Below are 11566 nucleotides of genomic sequence, written 5' to 3'. Positions count from 1 at the left end.
TTTTTTTTTAGTAGATTGCTGTCGTTGTTTAAAAGATCATGAAATTTTTCACAAGAATTTGTTAAATTATATTTCACACATAAAATGGCTTTCAAAGTCTCAACACTTAATTGTGATTTTTCTGACGTCCACACTTTATTTACCGTAGAAAAAACGCATTCAGTTGCAGCCTTAGTTCCTGTTAAAGACAGTGCATATCCCACAATTTTTAGTGCATTATTGTATGGAACATGGTTTGTTTCAAAATGATGAAATATTTCTAACCATTTGTTCTCTATTGTGATTTTTGCTGATGCCCAATATTTAACCTTTTCCTTATCAATATATATTTTTTAATAATGATACCTCATAAGTCGTGTCACTTTCAAGGCCGGACCTAGACTTTTTGCCGTCACTATAAAATAAATAATACTAGTACTGTCTGCTAAATTCATGAAATAAATAAATAAATTGCTTACCTAAATTATCTGAATAGCTGATTTGTTGACATCACTTGTTTAACTAACACTAGCACGCAGTACAATGTGTATCGTCTGAGAGACAGTTACAAAATGTTTTCGTGGTTGCCAATGCCAAAAAATGCCCTTGTTCATTAAGTCCAAACAATGGTGGTCGAATTCTAACAACTGATTAACAGTGCAAACTTTGATAAGCAGTTCTTGATAATCAGTTCTCAACAATTATTTGTTGCTATTAAAGTTTAACATTATAAAATTAACAAAAATAATATAAAACTCATATCCTGGCGAAATAGCCACATGGCAGCCGAAAACTGTATATATTCCCTTCCCATTCTCCCACTGTTCCCTAGCTTGTCGTGCATTCTTTCCAAAAATCAGGACTTTTTAAAAATGCCGTGGGACACAGGACAAATTGTTAAAAATTAGGACTGTCCTGCCCAAAGTGGGACATCTGGTCCCTTATAATAAAAGCCACTTCCTGGGTAATTGCATACCCATGTAGTGTTTGGTAGAGCTAGTATATGGCCAGTGCTGGAAACATGTCAGCTTTTACTGCCTCACATCTGCTGCTCTCTGAGGAGCTGGCATTGCCCCCACATTACAGACAAGGAACTGGAAGCTCAGCAACTTGCCCTGCTTCACATAGCTGTAAAGTAGTAGAGATGGGGTTAGAGGCCAGAGTTATAATTTGTCATTGAGCAAATTATGTAATCTCTGAGGATCTCAATTGTTTCATGGGTTAAAATGGGATAATCATACCCTCTGTACCTCAGTGGAGGAGACCAATCGGATGAGAAAAGAGATATGAAAGTGCTAGGTAAACTGCAAATACCAATTGCCTAATGTCTACCATTTGCTAGCCACCCACCAGGCTGGGCCCTTGTAGGCATTTATTGCTTATTGCAGCCCTGTAAAATATGATGTGTGCATTATGACCTCACTTAATAATGAAGAAGCTGAAGCTTCAGAGGTCGAGAGTTTTGCCTCTAGTCTCCCAGCTACATAGGTAGAGGAACTGAGATACCCAGCTCAGTTGACTTCAAGGTTTCTACTACATGTATTCTTCCCCATACCCCACCTGGGCTTCCTGATGGGTGAGATGAAGTGGATTAGTTCTGTGGTTTGTCACCACAGGCTTTCTGCTTGGAGTATGTTTCTCTTTGTTTGGGTTGGTTTGGGGAGTGAGTAAAACTTGGAGGAGAGGGTTAGACAGGAATCCTTGAGACCAAGCTTTATTTTCTACCATAGGATAAAGGAGTCATGGACATGGGCACCACCCTTACTGAGTCTGCCTACCCAGAGGGGCTGAGATGTGCTTGGGCAGAAAGCAGATCTTAGGACAAGGAGAAAGAGAACCCCAGCCTTTGGTCTCAGTGGCCTTGGGAACTGGTATTGTCCCTTTGAGCTTTTGAAAACCTCCGGTGTATGGGTTTCAGGAGAAGGCTGAGGAACCAGGAACCTAGAAAGAATGGGGTCAGCAGATACACTGCCACCTTGGGCCATGGTGTGGCACAGCATGGCTAAGCCTAGCTCAGCCCAGAAGCCTGACAAGATCTGTGACCAGGTACCATCTTTGTCTCTTCTATGCCTTTCCCCTGGGAGATGGGGATGCTGGCAAATAGCAGATTGCCCAGGCTTATGCCGACAAGCTATGCCCTTCCAGCATATTGGTAACACTGAGCATTGCTAGGTTTGAGCACGCTACTCTCTGGGGCTGTCAGAACATTGGAGGGAAAGGGGTTAGACCGTCTCCAGTGGCTTAGGGACCAGAAATCAAGATACACAGTAGCATCTGGACAAGGATCCTATTTCCCCACAGCCTTCCCCAGGGAGTTAGAAGCAGTCCATGAGTCACTGAGGCAGAGGGAAACTTTGCCCAAGTCATACAACCTCTCTGATCAGGTCAAGTCTCTCATGGGCCAAATGGAAATAGTAATTAATTAATCTATGAAGGCTCCACTGTTAGAGCCACAAATAAAATTGCTGTAGTCAGAGTGGCTTGTAACCCTTGCTGTAGCAGCAAATGAAAGTAATGATGTCATGGAGAAAAAAATCCATCAGGTACCTGTTCAGCACCTATGAGATATATGATGGGAGTTGGAGATGTACAAGACCTTGTCCAGGTAGGGAGGGACAGTGCTGTGCTGAGCACAATGAGCAAGTTGTAATGAAGTGCTCATTTCAGACTTCAAGGCTTGACTCATTCAGGAATTGGTGCTGAAATCAATTTTAGGGGATTGTGACAGGCATTTAAAGACTAAAAATAACATAAAATTGAACTGAAAATATCAAAAGTGCATTAGTACATGTCCAACTTGTTTCATAAAACATTTTTTTTTATATTTTTGTGTATTTTTTTATATGTATAAACTCAGTATAAAATGTATTTCTCACTGTGGGTCTCAGTTTAAAAAGTGTGAGAGATGGTGTTCTAAGCCAGGATGAAGATATTCAGGCTGGAGGACAGTTAATGAGATCTGTAGCAGGCATGTAGGCCATGTGAAGGCTGAAGAGTGTGAAGGCAAGTCAGACAGGCCTGGGATTTAGTCCCCGCTCTGCAACTTACAACCACATGGTCTTAAGTAAGGTTTCAGCCTTACTGGAGTCTTGGATTATACTGCAAAATGGAAAAAATGTTATTGTGGTAGAGTTATTGTGAAGTGGGAATGTGAGAAACCTATATAAAGCATTGAGGAAGAGATTGGTAAATAGTAAATGGTATACAAGTGGTAACTATTGTTGCTAATTTTATTACTATGGTTGTGGGTTGTTTTGTTTGTTTGCTTGTTTCTTTGAGACCCAGTCTCACTCTGCCACCATTGATAGAGTGCCACTGCACCATAGCTGAAGTTATTGGGCTCAACCAATACTCTTGCCTCAGCCTCCCAAATAGGTGGGACTACAGGTCCCTGCCACAATGGCTGGCTAGTTTTTTATTTTAGAGATGGGGGTCTCACTCTTGCTCTTAACCAGGCTGGTTTCCAACTCCTAAACTCAAACAATCCACCCGCCTCGGCCTCCCAGAGTGCTAGGGTTACAGGGGAGAGCCACTGTGCCTGCCCTTGTAGTTGTGGTTTCTAATGTCATATTGTCTCCTTAAGGGTACTGTGACTTGGAGAGGGGAGAAGAAAGAGCATTCCAGGTAGGAATAGGTGGATGACAAGGGATAAGCATGTGTTGCAGGATGTGAAAGAAGTCTGAGAATTGTGCAGCCTCTGAAGGGAGTGTTCAGATTATAGGTAAATGCTAGGAAAATTTTGGTATAACATAGGAAGAGAGTTAACAGAAACTTTAACAACAGGGTCACTTTACCTGGCGGTCTTGAGGCATATATCTGGAAGAATTCCAGCAGAGGCTGAGCTAGCTACAAGAGACTGGTCTCATTAGGTTCTTTTTCTTTTTTCTTTTCTTTCTTTCTTTTTTTTTTTTTTGTCACAGAGACTTCCTCTGTGGTGTCACCACCACTCCCTATGTGGTGCCATCATAATTTATAGCAACCTCAAACTCCTGGGCTCAAGCAGTCCTCCAGCTTTAACCTCCCAAGTAGCCAGGACTAAGAGTACAAGGAAAGGGGGGTATTCTGGAGGGTGAGTGAGGCCTCTCAGACATGAAGCCTCCCCTATGGGCCATTTGGTTCCTTATCCTGGATCAGCTTCATTTTCACTAGCAACTGGCTCATGTCCTCTCTCCCACTGTCAGGAGGAAGCCACCAGAGCCTCTACACCATCACACTGTTTGCAGGAACCCCCAGACCCTGGGTTCATCTCACAGCTTCTCACTGGGTATCCTTAGAATGTCAAATTCACAGCACAGGCTGTCTAAACATATAGGGAAACTGAGGCTCAGAGAGGGAAGGGGACTTGCCTGTTATAAAAGGGATTCCTGTGTCAGACAGTAGCTGTATCAGATACTTTCCAAGATCCTGACTGACTCAATTGAAGTATACATGAACCTTCTGATTTTTTTTGTTTTTTAAGAGGCAGAGTCTCACTTTATTGCCATTGGTAGAGTGTACTGGTGTCACAGCTCACAGCAACCTCCAACTCCTGGGCTATTTTGTTGCAGTTTGACAGGGGCCAGGTTGGAATATGCCACCCTCAGTATATGGGGCTGGCACTGTACCCTCTGAGTCACAGGCGCTGCCCAAACCTTCTGATTTTTAAAAAATGAATAACCTGCAGCCCTTTGGGAGCACATGCTGTGCAAAGGAGATGTCTACCTGCAGTTAGAGAACTTGTGGTCATCCTCACAGTATGTGTGTGTGCTGGGTGATAGGAACAGCCAGAACTCCAGTGGCTTCCTTCTCACCATCCCCAAGTAGATTAAACTCCCCTACTGTTGAAGAAGTCATTCAAATGACCATATTCCTCAAAATTTCCTAATTTAAGATTTTAAACATCTGAATGGACCTTTTTGATTGACCTGTACATTTGAAATAGTAAAAATGAGTTTAGTAGAGTGAGAGGTTTTTGTTCGTTTCTGAAAAGATCTTGCCAAATCAGTGGTATCTTAGAATCCAGGAAATATGGTAGTTTGTTTTGTACCCTACTGAAATTCCGGTTTGACGTTGAGACTTTGAAACTGCCAAAGCTGTTATCTGGCATCAGTTAAAAGAACTCAGAACATGTTCCTCTGTGTTTCTACAGTTGGGAGAATGGGTATCTCTGAGGCCCTGTAGTCAGATTATATCAACAAAGTCAGACCTAGGATTGAGGTGTCAAATGGGCTTGTATTTAATCACTTGGGAGTTCTTTAGAAACTGGTAATCTTGGGTGAAAGCACTGCCCTCTTTGAGCCTTACTTTCATCATTTGTGCAGAGGGGTGATTGGATCAGCTATTATCTACTCCATAGCTATTATCCATAACTCCCAGAACTGCCTGTTTAGTGTGGGCACCATTTCATTTAGTTAACTCTAAAGCTCCTGCCTGGACGTGTTGCATAAGCAAGTGTGTTGTAAGTGGCCTGGGATGTGTGGGCCATTGGTTTCTGTTCTCTGGGTATTTGGGAGATGTGTGTCCCTTTGTAAATTACCTAACCTCAAGGCTTAGTCCCAGTTTTGCTTTTATCAGAAAGAGAAAGAGAAAGGAAGGGAGTGGCTTTGTGTCTGCTTCTACCTCTAGGTGGTCAAAGGGGCAGCAGTTTAAGGGGGTGGGGGTGACTTGTCAGTGTCAAGGGGGCCTAGGCTGTTACTCCTTCTCAGCTGTTCAGCTTCAAGGCTGCTCTTAGCCCTGGCAGTTCCGCAGTTAAAGTGCACTGTAGAAGCGGATCTGCCCTTTTGTGTTGTGGTGGCCTCAGCTCTGCCAGGGCCCCTCCCTCTGTTCTTCCAACCAGTAAAAGTCATAGCAATACATTTCCTTCCTGCAGAGAGAGAATCAGAGATGCAAGGCCTGGGCCAAGCCCCAGCCCCACCATGTCCTGTTCCTGAGAGCCTCCTCCAAGCTGCCTTGAGTGTCTCTGACCCTGTGCTCCTCCCTGGGCAGTCAGGCAGTGCTGAGTGCGGCTCTTGGCTAGGACATGACTTTAATTTGAGGCCAGGTTTTTCCATTGAGTTGCTTTTTGAACAAGATACCTTTCCTGGGTACCTTACCTCTGTGAGCCTCTATTTCCCTATCTGCCATTAGTGTTTTATTCTGTTAATATTGTCAAGTACCTTTTCCCCCTCAGCCATGATCTAAAACAAGTATATTTTTAATTTAAAAAAAACATAAAAAGCACAAAAAAGAAATGTAAAAGATCCATAATCCATCACTTTAAAATAATTTTAAGAAAAGAGTATGTGTATATAGAGAGATGCACACATACATTTTGTTGTTTTTGCTGCCAGTATTGCTCTGTAAGCTGAATTAGAAAGCATATATAGACTGCCTAGCCTACAAATGTTAGTGTCCTTCTCTTTGCTCCTCAGTTATGTGAACTTAAGAATTTCCTGGGAATCACTGCTTGGAGGAAGCCCATTCAGTTGATACGTTGTTTGGCTAAGCCAGGAGTTTCTGCCCCAGCCCACCTCCTCCTGCTTTGGTGAGGTGTTATCCCCACACTTAGTACCCACCAGAATGTCAGCTCCATGAGGATCAAGACTTTGTTCTAGTCACAGGAATACATCCCCACAATTGCCCCCAGAGGCCCTCACCATAGAACAATATGCACTTTTGATAGCTGCTCAGTCAGCAGATGTACAAATGCAAGAGCTGGTATTTGATGGGGATTTGAAGTGTGTATAGGATTTTAATGGGTAGAGATAATTTAAGGATCATTTCAGCAAAGGGACTGGCATGAGTAAAGACTGAGAGGTGGGAAAGGGCTAGGGTGTAATTGGGGAAACTCTGAGTAACTAGTTTGTCTTGAGTGAGGAGATGAGCATGTTATTTCTGTACTTGTTTGACAAGTTTTTATGTCTAACTCTGCACCTTGCACACAGGCCCTCCAGAGGCTTATTTACTGAAGCTAACCCAGGACAGGAATGCTTTGTTTTGGTGCATAGATGCAGACACTCACTTAGCCTCTTCCCCAGAAAGGTGCAGTAACCCCTGACCCCTGGACACATTGGGGGCGTAGGTACTTAAACCCACCGTCTCTCTGGCCTGTACCTTCCAGGAAGGAAGGCAGAGTTCCTTTCATTTGCAGTAGGATATTCATGAGTTACCAGTCCCAAAAGGAATGTCAGGGATGGGGGGCAAGGGAACAGAGATCGGACTGGTGACTAGGGCAGAAGCCGGGGCCTTTGTTCCTCTTGGCACCTCTGACAGACCCTGCCCTCTGCTCCACAGGCTGGAAGAAGTCCCCCTGGAGGTGCTGAGGCAGAGAGAGTCCAAGTGGCTAGACATGCTCAACAACTGGGACAAATGGATGGCGAAGAAGCACAAAAAGGTGAGGGGTCTGTCCTTGGACCTTAGGCTGGGAGTGGACTAGCTGGGGAGGAGGTGGAAGAGGAAGGAACTTTGACTTAGGAAGGCAGGGACTTCTCCAACTTCCAGGAGCCTTAGGTGTCCTTCCTCTGCCAATGGAGTACAGAAGCTGGCTGGAGGGCAGTGATAATGTTGGGCCTCTATAGATGACTTCAGATTTATGCAGAATTTTGTCCTGGAGTTAAATTCAAAGCCACTTTTAGCCAGTAGCCCTTATAAGTAGCTTTCCCCTAGCATTCTTGAGAGAAGGCCTCAAGTGCTACTTACTGCCTATCAGGGAGGACTTTGTAATACTAATAATAGCTAACATGTATGGAACATTTGCAGTACCCTTGGCCCTTGTCTCAGATAATTCTTATGACACGCTGGTGTTTTAAGTAATGGTAGTATCCTCACTGTATAGATGACCTCCAGAATCAAGATCTGAACCCAAGCAATATAACTTTAGCACCTGCCCTCTTAACAACCACAATAAGGAGCCTTCTGCACCCTCTAGATTAATTTGATGATTTCCCTCTTGCTTCCTGGCCAAAGCAAAAAGAAAGAATAGTAACCTGACAGTTTAATAATGGTCTTACAAAAATGAAAACACCCAGTAGTTCTTTTCTAGTGAGACTGTCAGACTCTATCCTCCCAGGGGAATGTTCTTGGCCACCATTCTTTTTTTTTTTTTGAGACAGAGTCTCACTCTGTTGCCCAGGCTAGAGTGCTATGGTGTCAGCCGAGCTCACAGCAACCTCAGACTCCCAGGTTCAAGCAGTCCTCCGCCTCAGCCTCCTGAGTATCTGGAACTACAGGCACCTGCCACAATGCCAGCTAATTTTTTCTATTTTTTAGTAGAGACAGGTTGTTTCTCTTGCTGCTGCTCTTGAACTTGGCCTTACAGAGTACTAAGATTATAGGCATGAGCCACTGTGTGTTGATGTCCTTGACCACCCTCAGCAGGATCTAGTTACTTTCTGGCTTAGAGGAGGCCTGTTCAGAGCCTCACAGCCAGGGTCTCCTCTGTACAATTTCTCAGTCCAGAGTGAACCCCATCACCCACTGTCTGCTGACACACTGGTCTGGTCTGATAAAGCACAGCTGGTTGCAAGGTCAAGCAGAAAACTCAGGACCAACAGTCGGGTATGGGCTTGGGCCCAGCTCTGTTCTCTTCCTGTCTTCATGACTGTGGCTAGCTGTGTTACTTTGGGCAAGTCGTTTTACCCTCTCAGTCAGTTTCTCTGGTCAAGTGGAAATGCTAATTATGTTTGAAGGTTCCCCACAGAGTGGACTATAAGTGCTTCATGGACTGTAAAGCCCTGTTTCATGAGAGAGGCCTATCCAGGCTAAGCCTTTCTTATTTACTCTGTGTGGACTTTTGGGCACTCATTTTTGGGGTTTTTTTTTTGAGATAGAATCTTACTCTGTTGTCCCAGGCACTAAAGTGCCATGTTTAGCATAGCTCACAGCAACCTCAAATTCCTGGGTTTAAGGGCTACTCCTGCCTCAGCCTCTTGAGTAGCTGGGAAAACAGGTCCCTAATTTTTCTATTTTTTAGTAGAGACAGGGTCTCACTCTTGCTCAGGCTGGTCTTGAACTCCTGAGCTCAAACAATCCTCTAGCCCAGTGGTTCTCAACCTTCCTAATGCCACAGCCCTTTAATACAGTTCCTGTGGGTTGCGACCCACAGGTTGAGAGCTGCTGCTCTAGCCTCAGCCTCCCAGAGTGCTAGGATTACAGGTATGAGCCACTAGGCCTGACCATGGGGCACTCATCTTTTGCTTCTTAGAAAATCAATCTCTGTCTCTCCAAAAAAGTTTTAAGGCAGTTATTCCTCAACTGGTTCCTGCCTGACTCTGGGGTCTGGTTCCAGGCCTTGCCACCCCTTAGGCTTTACCTTGAGCTACAGGTTATTCTCCAGCTGTCTGTTGTGGTCACTGGTGGTTGGCAGGGACTGTGGCTCTGGCCTTCTCAAATGGGGATTCTAGAGGGGAACCTTGGGAAGCTACTCTCAAGAGAGCAGCCAATAGCACTTCTTCTTCACCTCTTCCTTGGCACTATGGTTAGAGCCCAAGGTCTGCTTTGCCTATCAGAGGCCTCCATGAGAGTGCACCAACCAACCCTACCCAGAGTACTAACCCACTGCTCCTCTCCAGACTGAGACCACCAGGTGCCCCTCCTCTCACCTCATCTGTGGCCATACCAGGCCTTGTCATGGGAGCTCTTCCTGCCTGCCTATGGAGACTTGTGCTCTCCTTCTGGTCTAGAAGTCATAGGAATGACAATACTCATTCCAAGAAGTAGGCTCCAACCCACCTTCTCTTGGACTCATACATAATCCTTCTGGGAGAGTGTCCTCCTTGCCTGGCCATGTCCAAGACAGAATTCTGGGCCTACAGGGTTGTGGCTAGAATGCAGTCTTCCCCTGTGGGGCCCTGCCCTCCCAGAGTTCAGCAGGCAAGGGTATGGCCTCACTCAGCTTTCACTGGAGACCTCCTATCTCAAGGTCTCACCTCAGAGGATGATAGTGCTCTCTGCTTTCTCGGAGCACTTTGTCATGCTATATCCTTACTGATTGCCTAAGGCAGGCAGGGTAGAAATAACCACCTTCAACCTTTATGCTGAGGGGGATACCAGAGGCCAGAGTGTATTCCCAGCTCTCTGTCCCCAGCTTCTCAGCCCTGGGCCTGTAGTCCTAGGGCAGGGCCTCTTTGGGAACCTTGGTGGACTGAAGGTGCTCTAGGGCTTTCTTGGAGGAGGCCAAGTATGGTGGGGGACTGCCTCGTGCAGAACTTGGTGCTAGGAGAGCTTGAAGGGCCTGTGATTCTGGGCTGTATGTGTCCTTTTGCCAAAGCTTGACCAAAGTGACTTCCTTAAGGAGACTCTTATCCCACAGCAGAAGGAAACTGTTCCCAGAGTATGGGGCAGTTCCCTTCTACTCCCTTCCTCTGCCCCTTTCCCAGAAGGCAGTCCCAGAAGCTCTCACTTGGCGCCTGTGACCAGCCACCATTGCTCTTCCCCACTGCCCCTCAGGCTGTCTGCCTGGCTTCTTCCTGGTTCTTGACTCTCTCCCTGACCTTTGGAAAGTTTTCTCTTGTTTGCCCTGGTCATCAGGAAAGCCAGAGCATCTGTGCTCCCTCCTCTGAGAGCTTCTAATGGGACTGTTTGAGGGAGTTTCCAGGTGAGGGAAAATTAGGTGTAAACCAAGGCCCTGTTCCTGGGATGGAGGGTGGAGAGGAAGCCATCACTAAAGGAACACAGACTGTGTCGAGCACCACACTAAGCACGTTTTTTCCTTTCTAGTAGAATCCTTTCAACAACTCTGCAGAGGAGGAGGTAATATTGTTCTGATCTTATACTTAAGAAGTGATTGGCTCAAGGTTAGATTTAAACCCACATCCAGATGTTCTTTTCATGCCATGGGCACCCATCACCTTTATCCCAAGTCCAGCTGCTTAGTGCAGGGGCTGAGGGAGTATCATTGGCCACCTCCCGCGCCTCCATTCCATAGGAGTAGTGCCTATGCCTTTGCCCTCATCCTCCTTGATGGGTCAGGACAGTTGTCTTCAGACCCTCCTTCTGGCCCCAAGCCCACCTTCCCCATCCATCTCTGAGAGGCCAGGAAAGTGGAAAGTGCATGTGTCTGGATCCCACTAGCTTGTGCGGTACAGCTAGGAGGTATGTATGGATCTCTGATTGTATGACCTTAATCCCCCCCATGCTTCAGTTTCCCCATATGTAAAAAAACATGATAGTTTTCAAACTGGGTTTTGGGAGCGGAAATCTCTGGAAAAATAGTCTGAATTAAGCATTACCTCCGGGTCACGAGCTACCTCAACTACTTCTTCCTTCACTGCTATTTTATGAGCAGCAGAAAAGGCTTAGACCATTTTATCAAGGGCTGGGATTAGGCTTTACACCCAGGCCAGCTGCCTCTGCACCAGGCTTATAATCCCGAGAGCTCAGGGTCAAGGAAAGAAGAGAAGGGATTCTGGACCAAAACAAAGAGGGAGCCATTTAAGCAGATCCCATCTTCCTTCTGAGTTCTGCTAGGATTTCTCCCCTCTAGCCTGACTGTGTCCTGCCACATTACTGCTTAAAACAAGACCCCCAAGAAAGTGCCCAAACTACTTGATTTTGATGCTTCTACTGCTCTGTTAGCCTCTGTAGAGCAATATCTAATTTATTAGTACTGTAATTTTTTTTTTTTTTTTTT

At 45.4% G+C, this 11566-nt stretch overlaps 1 protein-coding gene across 3 annotated transcripts in view; it reads left to right on the top strand.

Annotated features, from left to right (window-relative positions):
* TBC1D10A (TBC1 domain family member 10A) overlaps positions 1–11566 on the top strand; it is a 33239-nt gene that overhangs the window by 14157 nt on the left and 7516 nt on the right. For 2 of the 3 annotated variants that reach the window (XM_003789870.3, XM_023513281.1), the window contains exon 2: positions 7231–7330. In XM_003789870.3, coding sequence (XP_003789918.1) covers positions 7231–7330 — 100 coding nt within the window. Of the gene's footprint in view, positions 1–7230; positions 7331–10656; positions 10687–11566 lie in introns of all 3 variants that reach the window. The other variant, XM_023513282.1, reaches the window with a different exon arrangement.

The sequence above is a fragment of the Otolemur garnettii genome, unplaced genomic scaffold (assembly GCF_000181295.1).
Source record: "Otolemur garnettii isolate 467f Iridium unplaced genomic scaffold, OtoGar3 scaffold00038, whole genome shotgun sequence".
Lineage (NCBI taxonomy): Eukaryota > Metazoa > Chordata > Mammalia > Primates > Galagidae > Otolemur > Otolemur garnettii.
This window is presented reverse-complemented; position numbering and strand designations above follow the sequence as displayed.